This window comes from Trachypithecus francoisi, unplaced genomic scaffold (genome assembly GCF_009764315.1).
Source record: "Trachypithecus francoisi isolate TF-2019V2 unplaced genomic scaffold, Tfra_2.0 Lachesis_group3, whole genome shotgun sequence".
NCBI lineage: Eukaryota > Metazoa > Chordata > Mammalia > Primates > Cercopithecidae > Trachypithecus > Trachypithecus francoisi.
In genome coordinates this window covers 10,374,118-10,400,783 of record NW_022681468.1, presented here as the reverse complement: position 1 = coordinate 10,400,783, position 26,666 = coordinate 10,374,118, and the positions used below count along the sequence as shown (strand labels likewise).

General features: G+C 43.4%; 1 protein-coding gene and 1 pseudogene across 1 annotated transcript in view; one reads left to right on the top strand and one right to left on the bottom strand.

The window, feature by feature from the left end:
• Positions 1-26,666, top strand: part of AK7 (adenylate kinase 7) — a 93,029-nt gene that overhangs the window by 18,040 nt on the left and 48,323 nt on the right. The window contains exons 4-6 of the mRNA XM_033191414.1: positions 187-281; positions 5,445-5,555; positions 22,005-22,085. Of these exons, the coding sequence (XP_033047305.1) occupies positions 187-281; positions 5,445-5,555; positions 22,005-22,085 (287 nt within the window). The remainder of the gene's footprint in view (positions 1-186; positions 282-5,444; positions 5,556-22,004; positions 22,086-26,666) is intronic.
• Positions 7,421-8,876, bottom strand: LOC117071167 (annotated as a pseudogene).

Here is a 26,666-nt window from a genome sequence, read left to right as displayed (position 1 = left end):
AATTGAGATACAGGTGGCGAGAAGGAGGGGGAATTTGAAGAATGGTGATGGGAACAGGTCAAAGAAGCATCAGAGGTAATAGCACCCTGGTGTTAAGTGGCTCCTACTGGTGACTAATAGTACACGTGATTTAGAAACCAAGTTGTGCATGGGTCCAAATAACCATTCTGTTTTTTGACCCCACAGCACTCAGTGAAGAAGTCAGCCACTTTGAAAAGCGAAAGATATTTATTTTACTATCCACAGTGATGACTTGGGCACGATCCAAAGCCCTGGACCCCGTAAGTAGAACGTTAGCTTTCCTTTGGGTAACATTTCACCCTTAACACCTTGTAATCTGTGTGCGGAGGGAACTTCCTACAGCGAGTTGTGTATTCTCACACTCCGGAATCCTATCCCATGATAAGCACCCAACAGAGTTCATTGACTCTAAGCACATTCAATTCTAAGGGATTTCATCGTTTTATATGCCTCTAAGAAAGAAAAATATGCTGCCTATGACACTATAGCAAAGCTTGCTTATCACTTCTGCTTTGTATTTTAAACATACTGAAAAACTCTCTTTTAGACTTACTTAGACCCATATTTTTTGTCATGTACATTCTTGTGCATACATTAAAAAGAAAATATAGGCCGGGGCAGTGGCTCACACCTGTAATCCCAGCACTTTGGGAGGTCAAGGCAGGTGGATCACCTGAGGTCAGGAGTTCGAGACCAGCCTGGCCAATATGGCGAAACCCTGTCTCGACTAAAAATACAAAAATTAGCCAGGCATAGTGCCGGGCACCTGTAATCCCAGCTACTCGGGAGGCTGAGGCAGGAGAATCGCTTAAACCCGGGAGACAGAGGTTGCAGTGAGCCAAGATCATGCCACTGCACTCCAGCCTGGGCGACAGAGTGAATAATAAATAAATAAATTTTATTTATAAATAAAATAAATGAAAAGCAAAAGAAAATGTAAGTAAATATAGTGATTATAGTATTCCCAAAAGTTCCTCATATTCCGTGTCCATCTCTGAATCACACCACATTCTGTCTTTTTCCACACAACTCATGTCATTTATTTGAATCATGTCATTTATTTGTAGTACTTTCCTATAAAGTACGTGGTTATTACGTTGCAAGAAAACATGAGCCACAGACATTCTTCCAACATTGCTTACTCCCTTGACTAATGTCAAATTGACATTTGCTGCTCTGTTCCGGTGCCTTGTGCCTATGCAGTACCTTTCCATTTCAGTGCTGAATCACGGTACACTCTTTTAAAAGGCAATTAAATCAACAGGAGTAGCACCTGACTCAAGTTGAAGTGATAACAATAGCAATGGTGTGTTCAAGGTCACAGTCACTGGCAGCAACATTGCCAGTGCTTCCTGGCTGACCACAATGATAAACCATTGATCCCAGATATGTTCTAATTTCAGAAATGTTAAATGTGAAAAAGTGCATGATATGGTCAATGGAATATATTATATATAACCAGGAGATATTTAGGCATTCATCACACTTATTGCATCAAATGCTATGTATTTGTTTAACTGTCTCTCCCCTGGTGGACTGAGAACCCCTTGAGGGCAGGGACCACAGGTTTCATGCTCTTTCCTTGTAAAGTTGACTCACCTACTTTGGATGCCATCACCTCAAGGAGCAGGTCATGGTCATTTTATTCCTGTTATAATCCCTTTCCTCAGAGCGTCCAGCTAGGCGTCCACCATAAAACAATTACAAGTCAATGGACTGGCTGACCGCTGTGCTAGCGTCCTGATTGTCCCAACCAAAGTAAGCAAAGTAATGAATAAGTTCAATAGCAGACTTCAGGAACAGCTGGGCACAGAGGATTCAACAATGTCCTCAACGTTCACTGACACTCTCTCTCTTTCTTTTATGGTTTCTTTTCTGCTCTGAGTAGACTTCACTCTCCAGTAAGCCCCCTACACTGAATGGGGGCTTACTAGAGAATGGGGAAGAGACAGTTCCACAAAGAAAACATGGGGCAATGGCTCCTGTGTAGCTCCCGTCCTGTGGCATGCACTCATCCTCTCACTGTGGTTTTAGTTTGCATTTCCCCAATGACAAATGGTGGTTTTAAAAGATTTATCAAGGTGTAATCAATGTACTAGGCCAGGTGTAGTGGTGCACACCTATAATCCCAACACTTTGGGAGGCCGAGGCGGGAGGACTGCTTGAGCTCAAGAGTTCAAGACCAGTCTGGGTAACAGGGTGAAACCACATCTCTACAAAAATTGCAAAAATTAACCAGGTGTGGTGGCGAACCTGTAGTTTCAGCTACTCAGGAGGCTGAGGTGGGAGGATTGCTTAAGCTGGGGAGGTCGAGCCTGCAGTGAGCTGAGATCACTCCACTGCACTACAGCCTGGGTGACAAAGTGAGACCCTGCCTCAAATAAATAAATAAATTTACTGTATTGTATATAGTGAAGTTAACCTTTTATAGTCCTGAGTTTCAACAACTGCATACAGTTGTGCAACCACCACAACAATTAGGATACAGAACACTTTTATCACTTTCCAAAATTCTCTACCTCATGACACACACAAAGTCGATTCCAGTTGGATTACATAACTAAAATAAAAAGCAAAAACTTTAATTTTTTTAAAGAAAAATTAGGCCCAGCACAGTGGCTCACGCCTATAATCCCAACACTTTGGAAGACCGAAGCAGGCAGATCACTTGAGGTCAGGAGTTCAACAGCAGCCTGGTCAACATGGTGAAACCCCACCTCTACCAAAAAATACAAAAATTAGCTGGGCGTGGTGGCTCACGCCTGTAGTCCCAGCTACTCAGGCGGCTGAGGCAGAAGAATCGCTTGAACCTAGGAGGCTAAGGTTGCAGTGAGCAGAGATTGCACCACTGCACTCCAGCCTGGGCGACAAAATGTATCATACACACATTTCGTTCTCTTTGTATCTATGGCAACTTTCTAGCCAGCCTCAGCCTTTAGCTTCTTGAACTACTCAAGTGGTTGTGCAGTTGTAGCCTAACTTTGTGCCCTCCAATCCATCCTCCATAGCACTGCCTCAGCCATCTTGTTGAAATGTCATTCACAACTCTGATATATCAGTAAAAACATGCATCAGAATATCACAGGTACCTCCAGAATCTGTACAAGGGTGATATGTCAAGTTAAAAATACATGTATCAATCAATAGCAAACCAGGTGGCTAAAAGAAATACATGTATTGGAATATTACATGTACCCCAAATATATGCACTGTGATATATTCAAATATGTGTCAAAATATTAAATTAAATAAATTCAGATCATGTTGCCGTCCTGTTTTAAAAGCGTAAAATCCAACTGGGCTTCGTAACTCAAGCCTGTAATTCCAGCACTTTGGGAGACCAAGGCAGGAGGATTGCTTGAGACCAGGAGTTTGAGACCAATCTAGGCATCACAATGAGAGCCCGCCTCTACAAAAAAAAAATTTTTTTTGATTAGCCTGGCATGGTGGCAAGCGTCTGTAGTCCCAGCTACTCAGGAGTCCAGGTGGACTCAGCTGTTCCCAGGAGGTTGAGGCTGCAGTGAGCTGTGATTGTGCCACAGCGCCCCACCCTGGGCAACAGAGTGAGATCTTGTCTAAAAAAGAGGTTTAAAACCCTTCCATAGCCTTTTGTTGCTATTGGAATGAATTGCAACTCCTCAGCATGGTTCAGAAACCCTGATAAATGGCTATCACCTACCGCATCCCCTACCAGTTCCCAGCTTGGCTCCAGTCATTTTCTCAGGAGCAATCGTACTCCTACCTCTGTAGGGTTTTTTTTTTGTTTGTTTTGTTTTGTTTTTGGAAAGGATTTTTGCTCTGTCTCCCAGGCTGGAATGCAGTTGCACAATCTCGGCTCACTGCAGCCTCGGCCTCCCAGGTTCAAGTGATTCTCCTGCCTCAGCCTCCCGAGTAGCTGGGATTACAGGCACCCGCCACCATGTCCAGCTAACTTATGTATTTTTAGTAGAGCACGGGGTTACACCATGTTGTCCAGGCTGATCTTGAACTCCTGGCCTCAACTGATCCACCCACCTCAGCCTCCCAAAGTGCTGGGATTACAGGTGTGAGCCACCTCACCTAGCCTCAGTAGTGTTTTCATTGTGTGTTTCTCCTCCCTTTTCAGTTGTTTCCTTGTAAGCTCTGGGCTCAAAACTTTGGATTGGTTATTTAACTTAGACCAATGTGTTGTGATTGAAAGGTTCCGTATTGAACACTGTATTTTTAAAACCCTGAAACCCTGCTCCAACAAGGATCTCTGAATTTGGAAGAATTTTTACCAAATCATGCTGTTGCATGGCTCTCAATTTTTTCTTCCGATTCCAGTAGGTTTTAATGTAGTTATTTTGGTTGCATCCCTCTATGGGACTGCACAGGATGGTGGAAGAGACTGAATATTAGGTACAGGTCAGTGAACCGTCAAGAAATATTTTTCATTCCTCATTCCCAGGGTGTACTTAATCTTAGCCAGTGAAACCAGTTTTTAAAGCCTGAGCCAGCGACTTGCACATGCAATGTTCTTTTTAATGTGTTATTTATTTTGGGGAGGGCCAGTTTGGCAAAGAGAAAAAAGAAAAAACAATTTAGGTTAAAAAAAAAATAAAACTACAGGCCCCAGCCTGTAGTAGCTCATGGGATTATAGGTAGTAGTGCTGGGATTACAGGCGTGAGTCACCACGCCCGGCCTCCTAAAGCATTTTTAAGAAAAGTCAATCACTATTCAAATAAGTGGTATGATTGGGTGTGGTGGCTAACACCTGTAATGCCAGCACTTTGGGAGGACGAGGCGGGCGGATCACAAGGGCAGGAGATTGAGACTATCCTGGCTAACACAGTGAAACCCTGTCTCTACTAAAAATACAAAAAATTAGCCGGGCGTGGTGGCGGGCACATGTAGTCCCAGCTACTTGGGAAGCTGAGGCAGGAGAATGGCGTGAACCCGGGAGGTGGAGCTTGCAGTGAGCCGAGATCGTGCCACTGCACTCCAGCCTGGGTGACAGAGCGAGACTCTGTCTCAAAAAAACAAAAATTAGCCAGGTGTGGTGGCAGGCACCTGTAATCTCAGCTACTCGGGAGGCTGAGGCAGGAGAATCACTTGAACCTGGGAGGTGGAGGTTGCAGTGAGCCACTGCACTCCAGCCTGGGCAACAGAGCAAGACTCTATCTCAAATAAAATTAAAAATAAAATAAAATAAGCAGTATGACCAGACTCGGTGGCTTATGCCTATAATCCCAGCACTTTGGAAGGCCGAGGCAGGAGTATTGCTTGAGCCCAAGAGTTCAAGACCAGCCTGGGCAACACAGCGAGACCCTGTCTCAAAAATAAAAAAATAAACTGTAGTTTAAAACTTTATTTGAGCTTAAAGGAATATATCTTTAGTCTTAGAAGTCATACATATCTCTAATTCACCAAGTCTGTACCTTTTCTTTCTTTCTTATAATAGGAGGATTCTGAGGTTCCATTCACTGAAGAAGATTATCGAAGAAGAAAGTCTCATCCTAATTTTCTGGACCACATAAATGCTGAAAAAATGATTCTCAAATTTGGAAGAAAGGTAAGTCTGGCATAGTGGAACACGGACATCACCTGAAGTCTTCAAACATCTCTTTGTTTAGTTTCCCGGGACTTGCACTCGCAGATGTCTGAGCTTTAGGCTCATCCCAGGACACACTGTCCTTAGGGGTCCTGGCCCAGGTTCTGGTCCAGCACACTGGGTTGAAAGCCCTGTATCAACACTCAGCCGAGCTTGAGCCCTCACCTACAAAGGAGTCAGTGTGTCTGAAAAGCTGTTTGGCCCAAAAGAGGCAAATAACTCAGAGTTGGAATGGGGAACCTGGGAACCACATTTTCCCTGTTCCCAGAATCTATCTCATTTGTTTCTGAACTCTGAAAAGTGCCTATTAACCTCCTCTTATGAATAAGGAGATGGGAGCTTCCAGAGGTTAAATAATTTGTCCAAGGTCACATAACTAGGATTTACTGAACACTGTCCTGAGCACATCTCAGCCTTGACTCATCTACTCTTTCTAAAAAGGCTATTCTCTATGCACATTGTTGTCTTCAGCGCATTTCCTGATGTGGTGCTGAGATTCAGACTGAGAGCCATCAGCCACCAAAGCCTGTGGGGTTTGCTTCTTTCTTTGGAATCCAAAACCCCATCATTCAGTAGAATTTATCTTGAGACATCCTTCGTCACTCACTGGTCATTAAGACATTCCTGGAGCTTTTTTTTTTTGAGATGGAGTCTTACTCTCTTGCCCAGGCTAGGGTGCAGTGGTGTGATCTCGGCTCACTGCAACCTCAGCCTCCCAGGTTCAAATCATTCTCCTGCCTCAGCCTCCTGAGTAGCTGGGACTACAGGTGCGTGCCACCACACTAGGCTAATTTTTCGTATTTTTAGTAGAGGTGGGTTTTCACCATGTTAGCCAGGATGGTCCAGATCTCCTGAACTTGTGATCTGCCCGCCTTGGTCTCCCAAAGTGTTGGGATTACAGGAGTGAGCCACCGTGCCTGATCCCTTCTGTTGCAGCAAAATTCATCATTTTGACACGTCCATTATAAAATTATTTTATTTCTCTTGCCTTTCTTCAGAACAGATGATGGGAAAGATCTGACAATGAATAAGTAGTGACAGCTGAAAAATTATGATGGATAATTTTTCAATCAGGGTTTTTATTTTTATTCAACTATAAGCAAACAGCAGAATTAACACAACATTCAGCAACTCCAGACCAGCTTTTCTTACCTCCATGAAGAACAATCAGTTTAACCGACACAGACGTAGGGATTCCTGATAAGCTGTCAGCTAGCACTGCTGCGCATCTAGAAGGCCATGCCCCAACAACGGCAAAGCCACTCTCCCCACTCCTCTTTCCGGGATCGCTCTCTAAAGGAACCAGAGTGATACTGACACCTATTAAGGCATCTGAGAGGCCCGTGTTGGGGCTGAGCCTCAGTGCCAGCCTCTGGTTGTCTAGCGACGGTGCCATAAAAACACACTGTGTACAGTTCTGGTCTCAGGATCACAAAGGCAGAGGCAACCAATGCTTTTTGTTTTGTTTTGTTTTTTAACCTCCCTTAAAGATTCTTTGATGCTTTACTCTATTACTGTAGACCTGGTCTATTTCTGCCAAATTTTTTCTTTAAATTCTGGGTTGCTATTTTCATATTAACAATTTGATGACCCCATGACAATACCAAAATATCCCCCAAAACAAAGTTCAAATTTGATCAAAACATAAACCAGAGTGAGTGACTAGAATGATAAAGGCCAGGCAGCGGGAAAAGTCACCCTGAGCCACCATCTCAGTGCTCAGGTCTTGTCTGTCCAAAGGGGAGCGGGAAGAGGAGAAAGCTATTGAACATGCACCACTGACCTGGAGAACACAATTGGGGGCCTCCGGGACGGTTCACGTCCCCGAGCTGCCCCCTACTTCCCAGACAGCTGCTGGTACAGTTTGGGCACATAGTCGTCCCACTCGGCCTGGTAACACGTGCCGGCCACTGGGACCCCGAGCGTGTACTTTTTACGGAGGGACGACACCTTGAATTTGCCACGGTGGTCTCCAGAGCGGTTGCTGAGGATGGGCTCGTCATACTTTAGCGGCCTGTGCCCCCTGGAGGCCCCGAGCCCACATAGTCTGGAGAGGACTGTGCCACTGCTGATGTCACTGCCTTTCAGGTGGACCACCAGGAAATGATGCCATTCCCTGTATTGGGGATCCTTCCTGCTGGGAGCATCCAGGTCTGTCAAGACCCAGGTGTAGAGTTTCCCCGAATCAAGAACAACCCACGAAATGCTGGTGGGTCTGTTCTTCACCTGGGTGGGGTCGGCACTGTGCCCCGCTCGTCCACCGCCGCCCAGTGCAGCTGACATGCAGCGGGTGCTGTGGCTGCTCGTCCACTTGCTGAAGGCTCCAGGGCCCGGACCACTGGCTGAGGTCCACCCCCGGCAGTGGCGACACGGGAGTCTCCGCCAGCTGAAAAATTACGGAGAGCGTACTTCAGTGTTCTCAGTGTTTTACTCATTGTATCTCATGTCATCTGTGTTTTACTCATGGTAGCTCATGAGTTCTCAGTGTTTTACTCATGGTATCTCATGTCATCTGTGTTTTACTCGATAGCTCATGAGTTCTCAGTGTTTTACTCATGGTATCTCATGTCATCTTCAAGAGTCTCATATACGATTCCCAAAATTCTGTGAGGTAGGTACTATCATCCTCATTTAACTTGGAGAAAACCCCAGACCCTCTGAAAGTGCCATTACATTGTTCCCATTAGTGGAAGACCAGCGCTAAGTGAACTCTAATACTAGTTCTAAGATGACACCTAGTGGTCTCAGAGAATATTACAATAGGAACTTCTGTCCTACTATAAAAAGCACTTTACCAATAAAACACTGTGAGCATAAAACATTTAAAGAAACAACAGGAAATTAGGAATTCTAGCCCTTTTTCTGTCCATAACCATATGACTTTAGCCTAGTTATTACACTTTTGGGCGTACAATAAGTAAAGGGGCTAGATTAGATTTAAATTTATTCCAGTTCCAAATTCCATAACTATTATTTTGTTAGAACCCATGATTTCTTGATCATTTATGTTTAATTTACAGGTTGAAAATGTATTCTCACACATATAAAGCTGATTTAAGTAAATAACAGTCTAAAATGAGAAGTATGATCAACTTAATATCTTTTTTATTACAAAACCTTACACTTGTCATTTAAATAATGAAATCAAAATTTCATTGTCAAAATCTATTCTTTTTATCCCCAACTTTCTTAATCACTCTTTTCTACACCATTAATAAGATTGATTCGGCCAATTTGGTCATCCCAATGATCCTTTTTGATCAGTGATGCTAATGTCTTCATCTGGGAGATAGACCCTTGGAAATCATCATTTAACACATTCATTAACAAATGTCCAGTTAGATCCAGTTACGGACCAGGCACTGTGATGAGGAGCTGTCCTCACAGCCTTTGATAAAGCAGACACAGTCTATGCACCCCAGAGGCTGGTTGTCAAGTGTTTATCTACTGCTATCACATCCTCAGTCAGCACATTCATATACAAGATTACACACACAAAAGATGGACTTCTATTCAGTATTTTGAGGCAAAGAGGAGACCCTAATAATTATACAAGTTGCTAAAATAGTCCTGAATTGCCTGATACCAAAATTGCTTTCCTCTTTTAATGAGTTGCATTGAATTTTTTTTTTTTTTTTTTTTTTAAGACAGTCTCACTCTGTCGCCTGGGCTGGAGTGCAGTGGTGTGATCTCTGCTCACTGCAACCTCCGCCTACCCAGTTCAAGCGACTCTCCTGCCTCAGCCTCCTGAGTAACTGGGATTACAGGTGCCTGCTGCCACACCTGGCTAATTTTTGTATTTTTAGTAGAGACAGGGTTTCACCATGTTGGCCAGGCTGGTCTTGAACTCCTAACCTCAGGTGATCCACCCGCCTCGGCCTCCCAAAGTGCTGGGATTACAGGTGTGAGCCACCGTGCCCGGCCATAGTTTGTCTTGAAAACTGTTTTGTCTGATATAAGTATAGCAACTCCTGCTCTTTTTTGGTTTCCATTGGCATGGAATATCTTTATCCATCCCTTTATTTTCAGTCTATGTGTGTCTTTACAGGTAAAGTGTGTTTCTTGTAGGCAACAGATCAATGCGTCTTGTTTTTTTTCATCAGTTCAGCCAGTCTATGTCTTTTGATTAGGGAATTTAGTCCGCTTACATTCAATGTTATTATTGATAAGGACTTACTCCTGCCATTTTGTTATGTGTTTTCTAGTTGTTTTATTGTCTTATCTTCCTCTTCTTTCTTTCCTTCCTATCTTGCTCTAGGGATGGTGATTTTCTCTGGTAATATGATTTAGTTAGTTTCTTGCTTTTTTTTGTGAGACAGAGTCTCACTCTGTCACCCAGGCTGGAGTGCAGTGGTGCAATCTCGGCTCACTGCAAGCCCCACCTCCCAGGTTCACACCATTCTCCTGCCTCAGTCTCCTGAGTAGCTGGGACTACAGGCACCCACCACCACACCCAGCTAATTTTTTGTATATTTAGTAGAGACAGGGTTTCACCGTGTTAGCCAGGATGGTCTCGATCTCCTGACCTCGTGATCCGCCCTCCTTGGCCTCCCAAAGTGCTGGGATTACAGGCGTGAGCCACTGCACCCGGCCTAGTTTCTTGCTTTTTATTTTTTGTGCATCCATTGTAAGGTTTTTTTTTTTTTTTTTAGGTTACAATGAGGCTTGCAAATACTGTCTTATAACCTATTATTTTAATCTGATAACAACTGAAGGCTATTGGTGTAAAGAAACAAGCAAAAAGAAAACTAATTAAAAGCTCTATGCCTTACTTCTATCCCCCAATTTTTTAACTTTTTGATGTTTGTATTTATATCTTATTGTACTGTGTCATAAAAAGTTGTTGTAGTTATTATTTTTGATTGGTTCATTGTTCAGTCTTCCTACTTGGTTTTTTTTTTTTGAGACGGAGTCTCGCTCTGTCACCCCAGGCTGGAGTGCAGTGGCCGGATCTCAACTCACTGCAAGCTCCGCCTCCCGGGTTTACGCCATTCTCCTGCCTCAGCTTCCTGAGTAGCTGGGACTACAGGCGCCTGCCACCTCACCGGCTAGTATTTTGTATTTTTTAGTAGAGGCAGGGTTTCACCGTGTTCGCCAGGATGGTCTCGATCTCCTGACCTTGTGATCCGCCCGCCTCGGCCTCCCAAAGTGCTGGGATTACAGGCTTGAGCCACCGCGCCCGGCCCAGTCTTCCTACTTAGAATGAGATAGTTTACACACCACCGTTAAAGTGTTGTAATATTTTGTGTTTTTCTGTGTACTTCCTATTACCAGTGAGTTTTATACCTTCAGGTGATTATTTATTGTTCATTAATGTCTTTTTCTTTCTGACTGAAGTACTCCTTTTAGTGTTTCTTGTAGGACAGGTCTGCTATTGATGAAATCCTTCAGCTTTTGTTTGTCTGGGAAAGTATTTCTCCTCCATGCTTAAAGGAGATTTTCACCAGATATACTATTCTAGGTGAAAGTTTTTTTCCTTCAGTACTTTTCAATATGACATGCCACTCTCTCCTGGCATGTAAGGTTTTCCACTGAAAAATCTGCTGCTAGATGTATTAGAACTCCATTGTATGTTATTTGTTTCTTTTCTTTTCCTGCTTTTTGGATCCTTTTTTAATCCTTTACCTTTTGAGTTTGATTATTATATGCCTATAGGTTGTCTTCTGTATTAGTCCATTCATGCACTGCTATAAAGAACTAACTGAGACTGGGTAATTTATAAAGAAAAGAGGTTTAGGCTGGGTGTGGTGGCTCATGCCTATAATCCCAGCACTTTGGGAGGCAGAGGTGGGCAGATCACCTGAGGCTGGGAGTTCGAGACCAGCTTGGCCAACATGTAGAAACCCCATCTCTACTAAAAATACAGAATTAGCCGGGTGTAGTAGTACATGCCTGTAATCCCAGCTACTCAAGAGACTTAGGCAGGAGAATCACTTGAACCCAGGAGACAGAGATTGCAGTGAGCTGAGATCATGCCATTGCACTCCAGCCTGGGGAACAAGAGCGAAACTCCATCTCAAAAAAAAAAAAAAATTGATTTAATTGACTCACAGCACAGTTCCACAGGCTGTACAGGAAGCATGTTTGGGGAGGCCTCAGGAAACTCACAATCATGGCAGAAGACAAAGGGGAAGCAGACACATCTTACATGGCCTGAGAAGGAGGAAGAGAGAGTGAAGGGGCAGCTGCTAAACACTTTTATAAACAACCAGATCTCATGAGAACTCACTCACTATTACAAGAACAGCAAGGGGTAAATCTGGCCCCATGAGCCAATCACCTCCCACAAGGGCCCTCTTCCAACATTGGGGATTACAATTCGACATGAGATCTGGGCAGGAACACAGACCCAAGCCGTATCATGATGTTTGAGTCAAATCTGCTTAGTATTCTGTGCCCTTCTTGTCCTTGGATGTTGATATGTTTCTCTAGGTTTGAGAAGTTCTCCGCTATTATCCCATTGAATAAACTGTCTATACCTATCTCTTACTCGACTTCCTCTTTAAGGCCATAACTCTTAGAGGTGCCCTTTTGAGGCTATTTTCTAGATCCTATAGGCATGTTTCATTGTTTTTCTTTCTTTTGTCTCCTCTGACTATATACATATATATATATTGGTTTTTTTTTTGCCAAGAACATATAGTTTTATTTATACTCAGAAACAAGTAGATCATGTATATATATATATGAAAATAAAAATTAAAGGGATAATTGTATAAGTTTGCATGTAGAGAGCTTTGAAAACCTGTTTACTTTATATATATATGTGTGTGTATATACACACACACACATACTTTAAGTTCTAGGGTACATGTGCACAACATGCAGGTTTGTTACATAGGTATACATGTGCCATGATTTGCTGCATCCGTTAATTCATCATTTACATTAGCTATTTCTCCTAATGCTATCCTTCTCCCATCCCCCTACCCCACTACAGGCCCCAATGTGTGATGTTCCCCACCCTGTGTCCAAGTGTTCTCATTGTTCAATTCCCACCTGTGAGTGAGAACATGTGGTGTTTGGTTTTCTGTCCTTGCGATAGTTTGCTCAGAATGGTGGTTTGCACCTTCATCCATGTCCCTCCAAAGACATGAACTCATCCTTTTTTATGGCTGCATAGTATTCCATGGTGTATATGTGCCACATTTTCTTAATCCAGTCTATCATTGATGGACATTTGGGTTGGTTCCAAGTCTTTGCTATTGTGAATAGTGCTGCAATAAACATACATGTGCATGTGTCCTTATAGTAGCATGATTTATAATCCTTTGGGTATATACCCAGTAATGGGATCACTGAGTTGAATGGTATTTCTAGTTCTAGATCCTTGAGGAATCACCACACTGTCTTCCACAATGGTTGAACTAGTTTACAGTCCCACCAACAGTGTAAAAGCATTCCTATTTCTCCACATCCTCTCCAGCACCTGTTGTTTCCTGACTTTTTAATGATGCCATTCTAACTGGCATGAGATGGTATCTCATTATGATTTTTATTTGCATTTCTCTCATGACCAGTGATGATGAGCATTTTTTCATGTGTCTGTTGGCTGGATAAATGTCTTCTTTTGTAAAGTGTCTGTTCATATCTTTTGCTCACTTTTTGATGGGGTTGTTTGATTATTTTTTTTTTCTTGTAAATTTGTTTAAATTCTTTGTAGATTCTGGATATTAGCACTTTGTCAGATGGGTAGATTGTAAAAATTTTCTCCCATTCCATAGGTTGCCTGTTCACTCTGATGGCAGTGTCTTTTGCTGTGCAGAAGCTCTTTGGTTTAATTAGATCCCATTTGTCTATTTTGGCTTTTATTGCCATTGCTTTTGGTGTTTTAGTCATGAAGTCCTTGCCCATGCCTATGTCCTGGATGGTACTGCCTAGGTTTTCTTCTGGGGTTTTTATGGTTTTAGGTCTAACATTTAAGTCTTTAATCCATCTTGAATTAATTTTTGTATAAGGTGTAAGGAAAGGATCCAGTTTCAGCTTTCCACATATGGCTAGCCAGTTTTCCCAGCACCGTTTATTAAATAGGGAATCCTTTCCTCATTTCTGGTTTTTGTCAGGTTTGTCAAAGATCAGATGGTTGTGGATGTGTGGTGTTATTTCTGAGGCCTCTGTTCTGTTCCATTGGTCTATATGTCTGTTTTGGTACCAGTACCATGCTGTTTTGGTTACTGTAGCCTTGTAGTATAGTTTGAAGTCAGGTAGCCTGATGCCTCCAGCTTTGTTCTTTTTGCTTAGGATTGTCTTGGCAATGTGGGCTCTTTTTTGGTTCCATATGAAATTTAAAGTAGTTTTTTTTCCAATTCTGTGAAGAAAGTTATTGGTAGCTTGATGGGGATGGCATTGAATCTATAAATTACCTTGGGCAGTATGGCCATTTTCATGATATTGATTCTTCCTGTCCATGAGCATGGAATGTTCTTGTATTTGTTTGTGTCCTCTTTTATTTTGTTGAGCAGTGGTTTGTAGTTCTCCTTGAAGAGGTCCTTCACATCCCTTGTAAGTTGCATTCCTAGGTATTTTATTCTCTTTGAATCAAGTGTGAATGGGAGTTCACTCATGATTTAGCTCTCTCTTTGTCTGCTATTGGTGTATAGGAATGCTTGTGATTTCTGCACATTGATTTTGTATCCTGAGATTTTGCTGAAGTTGCTTATCAGCTTAAGGAGATTTTGGGCTGAGACAATGGGGTTTTCTAAATATACAATCATGTCATCTGCAAACAGGGACAATTTTGATTGAATACCCTTTTTTCTTTCTCTTGCCTGATTGCCCTGCCCAGAACTTCCAACACTACGTTGAATAGGAGTGGTGAGAGAGGGCATCCCTGTCTTGTGCCAATTTTCAAAGGGAATACTTCCAGTTTTGCCCATTCAGTATGATATTGGCAGTGGGTTTGTCATAAATAGCTCTCATTATTTTGAGATACGTCCCATCAACACCTAGTTTATTGAGAGTTTTTAGCATGAAGGGCTGTTGAATTTTGTTGAAGGCCTTTTCTGCATCTATTGAGATAATCATGTGGTTTTTGTCTTTGGTTCTGTTTATGTGATGGATTACATTTATTGATTTGCATATGTTGAACCCCAGTCTTGCATCCCAGGGATGAAGCCAACTTGATCTTGGTGGATAACCTTTTTGATGTGCTGCTGGAATCAGTTTGCCAGTATTTTATTGAGGATTTTTGCATTGATATTCATCAGGAATATTGGTCTAAAATTCTCTTTTTTTGCTGTGTCTCTGCCAGGCTTTGGTATCAGGATGATGCTGGCCTCATAAAATGAGTTAGGGAGGATTCCCTCTTTTTCTATTGATTGGAATAGTTTCAGAAGGAATGGTTCCAGCTCCTCTTTGTACCTCTGGTAGAATTCGGCTGTGAATCCATCTGGTCCTGGACTTTTTTTGGTTCATAGGCTGTTAATTATTGCCTCAATTTCAGAGCCTGTTATTGGTCTATTCAGGAATTCAACGTCTTCCTGGTTTAGTCTTGGGAGGGTGTATGTGTCCAGGAATTTATCCATTTCTTCTAGATTTTCTAGTTTATTTGCATAGAAGTGTTTATAGTGTTCTCTGATGGTAGTTTGTATTTCTGTGGGATCGGTAGTGATATCCTCTTTATCATTTTTATTGCGTCTATTTGATTCTTCTCTCTTTTCTTCTTTATTAGTCTTGCTAGTGGTCTGTTTTGTTTATCTTTTCAAAAAACCAGCTCTGAAGGGCTTTTTGTTTCTCCATCTCCTTCAGTTCTGCTCTAATCTTAGTTATTTCTTGCCTTCTTCTAGCTTTTGAATTTGTTTGCTCTTGCTTCTCTAGTTCTTTTAACCGTGATGTTAGGGTGTTGATTTTAGATCTTTCCTCGTTTCTCTTGTGGGCATTTAGTGCTATAAATTTCCATCTAACACACTGCTTTAAACGTGTCCCAGAGATTCTGGTAGGTTGTGTCTTTGTTCTCATTGGTTTCAAAGAACATCTTTTTTTATGCTTTCATTTTGTTATTTACCCGGTAGTCATTCAGGAGCAGGTTGTTCAGTTTCCATGTAGTTGAGCAGTTTGGAGGGAGTTTCTTTTTTTTTTTTTTTTTTTTTTTTTTGAGGCGGAGTCTCGCTCTGTCGCCCGGACTGGAGTGCAGTGGCCAGATCTCAGCTCACTGCAAGCTCCGTCTCCCAGGTTTACGCCATTCTCCTGCCTCAGCCTCCCGAGTAGCTGGGACTACAGGCGCCCGCCACCTCGCCCGGCTAGTTTTTGTACTTTTAGTAGAGACGGGGTTTCACCGTGTTAGCCAGGATGGTCTCGATCTCCTGACCTTGTGATCCACCCGTCTCGGCCTCCCAAAGTGCTGGGATTACAGGCTTGAGCCACCGCGCCCGGCCGTTTGGAGGGAATTTCTTAATCCTGCATTCTAATTTGATTGCACTGTGGTCTGAGAGACAGTTTGTTGTGATTTCTGTTCTTGTACATTTGCTGAGGAGTGCTTTACTTCCAACTGTGTGATCAATTTTGGAATAAGTGTGATGTTGTGCTGAGAAGAATGTATATTCTGTTGATTTGGGGTGGAGAGTTCTGTAGATGTCTATTAGGTCTGCTTGGTGCAGAGCTGAGTTCAAGTCCTGGATATCCTTGTTAACCTGTCTCATTGATCTGTCTAATATTGACAGTGGGGTGTTAAAGTCTCCCATTATTATTGTGTGGGAGTCTAAGCCTCTTTGTAGGTCTCTAAGGACTTGCTTTATGAATCTGGGTGCTCCTGTATTGGCTGCATATATATTTAGGATAGTTAGTTCTTCTTGTTGAATTGATCCCTTTACCATTATGTAATGACCTTCTTTGTCTCTTTTGATGTTTGTTGGTTTAAAGTCTGTTTTATCAGGACAATTTGACTTCCTCTTTTCCTAATTGAATACCCTTTTCTTTCTTTTGCCTGATTGCCCTGGCCAGAACTTCCAACACTACGTTGAATAGGAGTGGTGAGAGAGGGCATTCCCTCTCTCACCAGGATTGCAACCCCTGCTCTTTTTCTTGCTTTCCATTTGCTTGGTAGATCTTCCTCCATCCCTTTATTTTGAGCCTATGTGTGTCTCTGCATGTGAGATGGGTCTCCTGAATACAGCACAGTGATGGGTCTTGACTCTTTATCCAATTTGCCAGTCTATGTCTTTTAATTGGGGCATTTAGCCCATTTACATATAAGATTAATATTGTTATGTGTGAATTTGATCCTGTCATTATGATGTTAGCTGGTTATTTTGCCTGTTAGTTCATGCGGTTTCTTCCTAGCATCCATGATCTTTACAATTTGGCATGCTTTTGCAGTGGCTGATACTGGTTGTTCCTTTCCTCGTTTAGTGCTTTCCTCATTTAGTGCTTCCTTGCTTAGTGCTCTTGTAAGGAAGGCCTGATGATGACAAAATCTCTCAGCATTTGCTTGTCTGTAAAGGATTTTATTTATCCTTCACTTATGAAGCTTAGTTTGGCTGGATATGAAATTCTGGGTTGAAAATTCTTTTCTTGAGGAATGTTGAATATTGGCCCCCACTCTCTTCTGGCTTGTAGGGTTTCTGCTGAGAGGTCTGCTGTTACTCTGATGGGCTTCCCTTTGTGGGTAGCTTGACCTTTGTCTCTGGCTGCCCTTAACATTTTTTCTTTCATTTCAACCTTGGTGAATTTGACAATTATGTGCCTTGGAGTTGCTCTTCTCGAGGAGTATCTTTGTGGTGTTCTCTGTGTTTCCTGAATTTGAATGTTGGCCTGCCTTGCTAGGTTGGGGAAGTTCTCCTGGATAATATCCTGAAAGTTGTTTTCCAGTTTGGTTCCATTCTCCCCGTCACTTTCAGGTACACCAGTCAAATGTAGATTTGGTCTTTTCACATAGTCCAATATCTCGTGGAGGCTTTGTTCATTTCTTTTTACTCTTTTTTCTCTAAACTTCTCTTCTCACTTCATTTCATTAATTTGACCTTCAATCACTGATACCCTTTCTTCCAGTTGATCGAATTGTCTACTAAAGCTTGTGCATGCATTACGTAGTTCTCATGCCATGGTTTTTAGCTCCTCAGGTCATTTAAGGTCTTTTCTACACCGTTTATTCTAGTTGCCATTTGTCTAATCTTTTTTCAAGGTTTTTAGCTTCTTTGCAATGGGTTCGAACATCCTCCTTTAGCTTGGAGAAGTTTGTTATTACCGACCTTCTGAAGCCTACTTCTGTCAGCTCATCAAAGTCATTCTCCATCCAGCTTTGTTCCGTTGCTGGTGAGGAGCTGTGATCCTTTGGAGGAGAAGAAGCACTCTGGTTTTTTCCTCTGACTATATTTTTTAATAGGGGGTTTTCAAGCTCACTCTTTCTTCTTTGATCAATTTTGCTATTAAAGGACTCTGATTCATTCTTCAGTATAGCAATTGCATTTTTCAGTTCCAGAGTTTCTGCTTGATTTTTTAAAATTATTTCAATCTCTTTGTTAAATTCATCTGATGGAATTCTGAATTCCTTCTCTGTGTTTTCTTGATTTTCTTTAACTTTCCTCAATACAGCTAAATTTTGAATTCTCTGTCTGAAAGGTCACATATCTCTCTTTTGCCAGGATTGATCCCTGGTACCTTATTTAGTTCATTTGGTGAGGTCATGCTTTCCTGGGTTGTGTTGATGCTAGTTGATGTACTTCGGTGTCTGGGCATTGAAGAGTTGGGTATTTATTGCTGTCTTTACTATCTGGGCTTGTTTGTACCTGTCCCTCTTGGGAAGGCATTCCAGATATTTGAAAGGACTTATGTGTTATGATCTATGTTGTATCTGCTTTAGGGGGCACCCCAAGCCCAGTGATGCTGCAGTTCCTGCAGACTCATAGAGGTATTACCCTGATAGTCTTAGACTAAATCTGGAAGAATTCTCTGGATTACCAGGCAGACTCTTGTTCTCTTCCCTTACATTCTCCTAAATACACAGAGTGTCTCTCTCTCTCTCTCTCTCCTCTCTCTCTCTCTCTCTCTCTCTGTCTCTCTCTCTCTGTTCTAAGCCACCTAAAGCTGGGGGTGGAGTGACACAAGCACCCCTGTAGGCACCACCACTATGACTGTGCTGGGTCAGACCTGAAGCCAGCACAGCACTGGATCTTGCCCAAGGCCTGCTGTAACCACTCCCTGGTTACTGCTTTTGTTCACTCAGGGCTCTGGGGCTCCACAATCAGCAGGTCGCATAACCAGCCAGGCCTGTGTCCTTCCCTTCAGGGTGGCAAGGTCCCCCAGGTCCCAGGTGGGTTAAGAAGTGCCATCTGGGAGTCAGGGACTACAGTGATAAACCTTAGTGATAAACTAAGTCTACCTGGTGTTCTATTGTATTGCGGCTGAGCTAGCACTCAAACCACAAGACATAGTCCTTCCCAGTCTTCCCTCTTCTTTCCAAAGACAGAGGAGCCTCACCCAGTAGCCACCCCAGGCCACAAGGAGTACTGACAGACTAGTGCTGATGTTCCCTTAGGGTCCAAGGTCTCTTAAGTCAGCTGGTCTTGACTGCTGCCTGGCCTGGGACTCACCCTTCAGGAAAATGGGCTCCCCTCTGGCCCAGGGCAGGTCCAGAAATGCCATTCAAGAGTCAGGTCATGGCAGGGACCCCAAGAGCCTGCTTCGTGCTCTACCCAACTTTCGCCATGCTGGCACCTAAGGTGCAAGACAAAGTCCCCTTTACTGTTCCCTCTGCTTTTCTCAAGCAGAAGGAGTTTTGCCCCGTAGTCACCACAGCTGGGAATGTGCTGAATGTCACCTGAAGCCAGCAAGTCTCATCCAAGGCCCTCAACATAGTACCTGGGTATCAATGCTGGTTATTCAGGGCCCAAGGGCTCTCCAGTTAGCAGGCGATGAATGCTGCCGAGACTAGGTCCTTTCCTTCAGGGCAGCAGGTTCCCTTCTGGCCCAGGTTGTGTCAAGAAATGTCATCTGGGAGCGAGGGCCTAGAATGAGGGCCTCCCTACTCACAGGTGCCCCTTCCTGCTGTGACTGAGCTGATGTCCTAGATGCAAGACAAAGTTCCCCCCACTCTTCCCTCTCTGCTCCTCACGTGGAAGGAAGGGGTCTCTTTGGAGCCGCGAGCTGTGCAGCCTGGCGTTAGAGAGGTGGTGCCAGCTCTCCCTTGGCTGCCCCAGCTGGTGTCTCGGTATGTTGTGTGCCCTCCCCAGTCCACTGTCACTGGACCTCGCTCAGCACTGGAACTCACCTAGAGTTGCAGTCCTTAGGGCCTGGACTGTCTTTCAAGTTTGCTTGGAGACACAGAGCGCTATAGCCCTCGGTGGCGAGGTTTGGAGGCACTTAAGTTCTGACCACTGATACCAGAAAGTCCCCTCTGACTCAGACTGGTTTAAATGCTCCTTCCGTGGGCTGGGCGGGTGTCAGCTGCGTTTGGTCTGGTTTTCCTTTTTGCTCTAACAGGACAGTGCTGAGTTCAATGCCTCTCAATGCTGTGTTCTCCCTCCTGCAGCGCCCAGAGATGCTCTCCTGCTGGCGGGGGTGGGTGGCTTTGGCGATTCCAAACTGTTTTTTCTGGTTCTTCGGTGCCTCTTCCAGCAATATGAAGTTAAAATAGGTACTATGAGGGCTCACCTGATTTTTGGTTCTTATGAAGCTTTTCTCTGTGTAGATAGTTATTGTCCTTGCGAGGGAGGCTTCCGTCCCACCATCTTGCTCTGCCTCTGGGCTTATCCTTTGACTGTTTGGTAGACTTTGGTTGAAAAACTGTCCTGGACTGTGGGAAGGCAGTTAGCAGGAGTTTGGGGGCAAGAAATGAGCCCTTTAGGCTAAATGTTCAAATTAGTTGGCAGAAAGTTTTCCATAAGTCTCTCTTATAACTTTTAAAATCTCTATCGTGTTTGTGGTTATGTCCCCCTTCTCAGGCCTAATATTTGTGAGGTGGGATCACTATCTTCCCACAAGAGCCTGAGTAACATTCTTCCTAAAAACTCCTGTAGGCTGGGCATGGTGGCTCACGCCTGTAATCCCAGCACTTTGGGAGGCTGAGGCAGGCGGATCACTTGAGGTCAGGAGTTCAAGACCAGCCTGGCCAACATGGTGAAACTCTGTCTCTATTAAAACTACAAAAATTACCTGGGCATGGTGGTTCTCGCCTGTAATCCCAGCTACTTGGGAGGCTGAGGCAGGAGAATCAGTTGAACCCAGGAGGCCGAGGTTGCGGTGAGCCTAGATTATGCCACGGCCCTCCAGCCTGGGCAACAAGTGAAACTCTGTCTCAAAACAAACAAACAAAAAACTCCTATCTTCTTGCACCATCCCCTGTTCGCCTGAAGAAGCTCAAGCGAGTTTTCTGATTGGTGGGTTTGGGAAGGGCCTGGCCATGTGAGCTTGGCCCCTCCTCCTTCCCTTCTCTCTGGGACTCCACGGATGGTGGCTACTGTGCATTTCACCTTCCTCATGCCCTGAGACTTACAGCAGCAGGCCACCATGTGGAGAAGTCCCTCGTTGTCCAGTGTTGCCTGGGACTGGTTGGAAAAGTTAATTTTATTCCAGATTCAGGGTTAGGAAGCTCATCATCATAGCTCACCTAAGGCATGGCCTCAAATAGAGCTCATATCAATAATAAAGATGGTATTTTGAGCTTATCTGGTTAAATATGGAGGCAGAGAGTAGAGGCTGAGAAGGGTACTGGGGGTGGGGGGAGGAAGGGATAGTGAATGAGTACAAAAAAAGTTAGAGAGAATGAATAAGACCTACTATTTGATAGCACAACAAGGTGACTATAGTCAGTAATAACTGAACTGTAGGTTTTTAAATAACCTAAAAGAGTGTAATTGGAGTGTTTGTAACTCAATGGATAAATGCTTGAAGGGATGGATACCCCGTTCTCCATGGTGTGCTTATTTCACATTGCATTCCTGTATTGAAACATCTCATACACCCCCATAAATATATATACTTAGTATATACCCACAAATATTAAAAATTAAAAATAAAGAAATATTGAGGCCAGTTCTTACAGTGCCTAAACTGCTCGTCCAGGGTGAAGTGGACAATCCATGTGAATTTCCATCCCTATGTTAAGGCCCATCACCAGCTTCTTGGTTTCATGTACTAGATCATTAAAGATCCTCATGGAAAGACCTGTTTTTCTATCTTCTTTTCCCCCTCAGTGCCCAGCATACAGCTTACAGGTACTAAGTTTTCACAAAAACCCAGGCTTTAATTTAATTAGGAGTCCTTGTTAAATTTTAATAGCGGTCAGAGGTATTCCTGAATAGCGTGGGGTGTTGTTTCTCCCTTTGAGAGATACGATTTTATCCCGAACAATACCTCAGTAACCTGCAAGAGTTGACGGAAGTTCCAAAAGTGCTCATTTTAACTACTAAAATAATCTGGTTCAATATGATTAATAATATTACATCCAGCTTTTTTCTTCTGTATTTTATCTAATAGACCAGAAAATTTGCAACTTACGTAGTTGCTGCTGGACTCCAGTATGGAGCAGAAGGAGGCATGTTACACACATTTTTTAAGGTATGGCTTTTCAGTGATGACATGGAATGTTTAAAAGTGTCTTACGATAAAGATACACAATTTGAAGGGAAGGTGTTTCTGATTGCTTTGGATGTGGTTAGTGCAATAGAATAGCAGAAACTGAAAGAAAGTATGGATGTGACCACAAAGACCTACGTTTCTTTCCCATTATTAACTTGTATTCACCACTCTCAAAATAATAAAGAAAAATATGTATCTCCTTTCATTCATGAAACAAATATTGATCTAGTGCCCACCAGGTGCTAGAAACTGTTGTAGGTACTTGAGATACAGTAAAAAAATAAAGTCCCTCCTCTTGCGAAGCTTACATTCTGGCGGGGTGGAGAAAGAGATAGATAATAAACAAGTCAGTAAATATTGAGTATTTCAGATGTTGAATCAGGGTATGCAAACCAAAAAAGCAGAGAAAGGCAGAGAGTGCTGGGGAGTAAGTTGGCGGGGCTGGGGGGTGTTAGGTCTTATATAGGAAGGTTGAGGAAGGTCTTTCCAACGATGTGACGTTTGAGTAGGAAGGGAAAGGCAATGAGGGAGCTGGCTAATCGGCTTTCTGAAGAAAGACATCCCAGGCAGTGGGAACTGTAACTGCAAAGACGTGAGGCAGAAATGTGCTGGCTACACTTGAAGGCCAATCTAGATCAATCTAGCTGAAGTATGGGAGAACGGTGGTAATGAGTTCAAAGCGGTAATGAGAGAGTCAGACCAAGCCCAGCCTCGTGGCCCCTCGTGAAGCCCTCCCTGGCTTTCTTTCTGAGTGAGTTGGGCAACCATTAGACTGTTTGAGCACAGAAGCAACATAATCCATGTGATAGAAAAGGATGGCTTTCTCCTTCTGCTGTGCTGGGGATGTACTATTTGGGGCAAGGGCAGGAGCAGGAAGCAAGGAAACCAGCGCGGAGGGTAGTACCTGAGACCTGGGTGGGAATGGTGGGGACACTGGAAACTTCAGATTTCAGACGTGTTTTGAAGAGAGAGTCAATGGGATTCGTTCAAAGCTTGGAGGTAAGGATGACAGAAACAAAGTAAAGGATAACTTTAAGAATTTTGGTCTAAGCAACTAGAAGTATGGCACTGCCATTTATTGAGATGAGGAAGTCAGGGAATGGAGCTGGTTGGGGTACAATGCAATGAAAAGTTCAGGAAGATTGAGATAATTAATATCCAAGTATAGATACTGGGTAGGCAATTGGATATAAAGAGTTTGGTGATCATGGGGGAGGTCAGGTCTGGAGACATAATCATGGAAGCTGTCAGTATACAGTGGGTACTTAAATCCTTGGGACTGGATGACATAAACTAGTGAGTGAACATGGAGAAGAAATAGGGGCTTGAGGACTGAGTCTTGGAACCCTCCAATATTGGAGGTTATAGGGAAATGGGAAGGAATTAGAAAAGGAGGTTGAGAAGGTGGGCAGGAGGCAGGAGAGGAAATAACAGAGAGTAAATAATTATTTAAAAAATGTTTTTGGCCTGGTATGGTGGCTCATGCCTGTAATCCAAGCACTTTGGGAGGCTGAGGCAGGCAGATCACGAGGTCGGGAGATCGAGACCATCCTGGCTAACACAGTGAAACCCCGTCTCTACTAAAAATATAAAAAATTAGCCAGGCATGGTGGCGGGCGCCTGTAGTCCCAGCTACTCGGGAGGCTGAGGCAGGTGTGAGCTTGCAGTGAGCCAAGATTGCGCCACTGCACTCCAGCCTGGGTGACAGAGTGAGACTCTTGTCTCAAAAAAAAAAAAAAAAAAGTTTTTGGAAAGAAATAATGACAAATTGTGTCAGATACTGCAGATAATCAACTAAGATGAAACCTGCAAATTGGCCACTGAATTTTTTGGCACTGGGTGGAACAAAAGTCTAATAGACGTAGGTTTAAGAGGGAACAGCTGGAGGGGAATTGAAGACATTAGAATAGAAAAATATTTCAAGGAATTTTCCTGTAAAAGGAAGAGGTGCAAAGAAAGAAGGCAGGAGTTAAAGGAAAAAGTGTAGTCAAGAAAGGTTGGTTGAACCAATTTTTAATTGTTATTTGATTATTTATTTATTTATTTATTTAAAGAGGGAGCCTATCTCTTTCGCTCAGGCTGGAGTGCAGTGATGCAATCTCAACTCACTGCAATCTCTACCTCCTGGGTTCAAGCAATTTCTCCTGCCTTAGCCTCCTGAGTAACTGGGATTACAGGTGCACACCACCATGCCCGGCTAATTTTTGTATTTTTAGTAGAGACGGATTTTCCCCATATTGGCCGGGCTGGTCTTGAACTCCTGACTTTGTGATCTGCCTGCCTCAGCCTCCAAAGTGCTGGGATTACAGGCGTGAGCCACCGCACCCAGCCTTGAACTGATTTTTTTTAATACAAGAGATATGACAGTTGCAGAGGAGAAGCTCAAGGAAGCTCTTTCTCATTGTCCATTCTCAGCTGTTCTCACCTGCCTGCTCACTGAATCTTGGCATTCTCAGGCCTCGGCCCTAGACCTTTTTTCTTCACCCTCTGCTCTCTCTCCCTTGGTCTGTTTATTCCTATGACTGATACCAATGACTCAGACTTCAGTCTCCAGCAAGGCTCTCTCTCTTCTAAGTTCTAGCTCTGTAGGTCCTGCTGCCTATTCAGCACCTAAACTTGGATGTCTTTCCCAAATCCAAACTATACCTACAGTCATCCCCAAACCTGCTCCTTCTCCAAGGCCCCATCTCAGAAAATGGGGCAACCCTCCAACCAGCTACATGATCAGAATCCAACTCCTCCCGCCTTACTGCAAACCAAAAAGTTTCTGAGACATGTCTCAATCAATTTAGAAGTTTATTGTGCCAAGGATAAGGATGCATGCCAAGGAGACAGGCCTGTGCCTTTCTCCAAAGATGACTTAGAGTGCTTCAGTATTTAAAGGGAAAAGGGTAGATATTAGAGAAAGAGGAAGAATTTTTTTTAAGATGTGGGTAAGCCAGGCATGGTGGCTGATGCCTATAGTCCCAGTAAAGCACTTTGAGAGGCCAGTGTGAGTGGATGGCTTGAACCCAGAAGTTTGAGACCAGCGTGGGCAACATGGTGAAACCCTGTGTCTACAAAAAATAAATAAAAGGTGTGGGTAGATAAGAGGCAAGCGGGTGTATTCTTTTGAGTCTTTGATCAGCTGTTCAACATGAGGGAAGGGTAGAGGAATAGTCACTTATGCATTTATCTAGCTCAGCGAATCTGCATTTTTACGTAAGATAAAATAAACACAGGGCAGAGGAAGCAATCAGATATGCATTTGTCAGGTGAGCCTAGGGATGACTTTGAGTTCTGTCCTTGTCTTGTACCTGTGAAGATAAGCTGTCAATTTACATTGTCAGGGTGAAATTCAACAGAACTGTTTTCGGGTAAAGCTCTGGGGGCCTACAAATAATTTCCTAGTAGGCAAATTGTGAGGAAGGTATGTAGCTTTTAAAATCTTTGAATGAGGCTCATGCCTGTAATCCCAGCATATTGGGAGGCCGAGGCGGGTGGATCACCTGAGGTCAGGAGTTCGAGATCAGCCTGGCCAACATGGTGAAACCCCCATCTCTACTAAAAATACAAAAATTAGCCATGTGTTGGCACATGCCTGTGATCCCAGCTACTTGGGAGGCTGAGGGAGGAGAATCGCTTAAACCTGGGAGGCAGAGGTTGCAGTAAGCCAAGATTGTGCCACTGCACTCCAGCCTGGGTGACAGCAAGACTCCATCTCAAAATCTCAAAAAATAATAATTTATAAAAAGGAAACAAAAATAAAATCTTTGAACGAGAGACAGGTTTGCTTTATGTAGTTCCCAGCTTGACTTTTGCCTTTGGCTTAGTGATTTTGGGGGTCCCAAGATTTATTTTCCTTTCACATTACCCATCACAAAATTCCCAGTTTCTACAGTCAGCCTCCTCAACATCTCCCTTCTCTCCATCCCCACTCCATGCACTTCCCACCTCCAAGCTGGGCTACCCCATCTCGCCTGCACACCTGCCATCATCTCTCTCTCCCCATCGGACTCTCCTTCCCACCACTTCTCCACAAGGCAACAGAAGCAAGCCTGCTGGTGTCACGTCACTGCTTAGAACCCTTCAACACTTTCTCGAAGTCCAAAATACCTTACAAGACCCAGTGGTCTACTGTGACCCCCACCCCTACATCTTTCACTCAACAACAATTCAAAATAATCTAATACGTGACACTTAAACAGTACTCAGCATGTCTGTTTGGTTACTGAAATACTTAATGAGAAGAAAAGACGAGGATTTGGACTCTGAGGATTGGGGTTCCAGTCCAAGCTCTCACAAGTGTAACCTCCTGCACGCTACTTTATCCACTAAGCATTTCGCTCCTGTACTGATGGTAATTATTTCCCGTCACTTCATCCCTACTGGTGGGGGTAATTTTAAATTTTAATGTGTCTTTTTTGTGAGAATTAAGACATCATGCATGTGAAAACATTTCTTCTCTATGTAGATGGCATGCGTATAGCTACTAAATACAACTGTTTGTAGATTTCTTGAAAAGTATTTCAGTCCCAAGGCTACACGTTATTTCTCTTGGCAGAATTTGATCCTAAATCT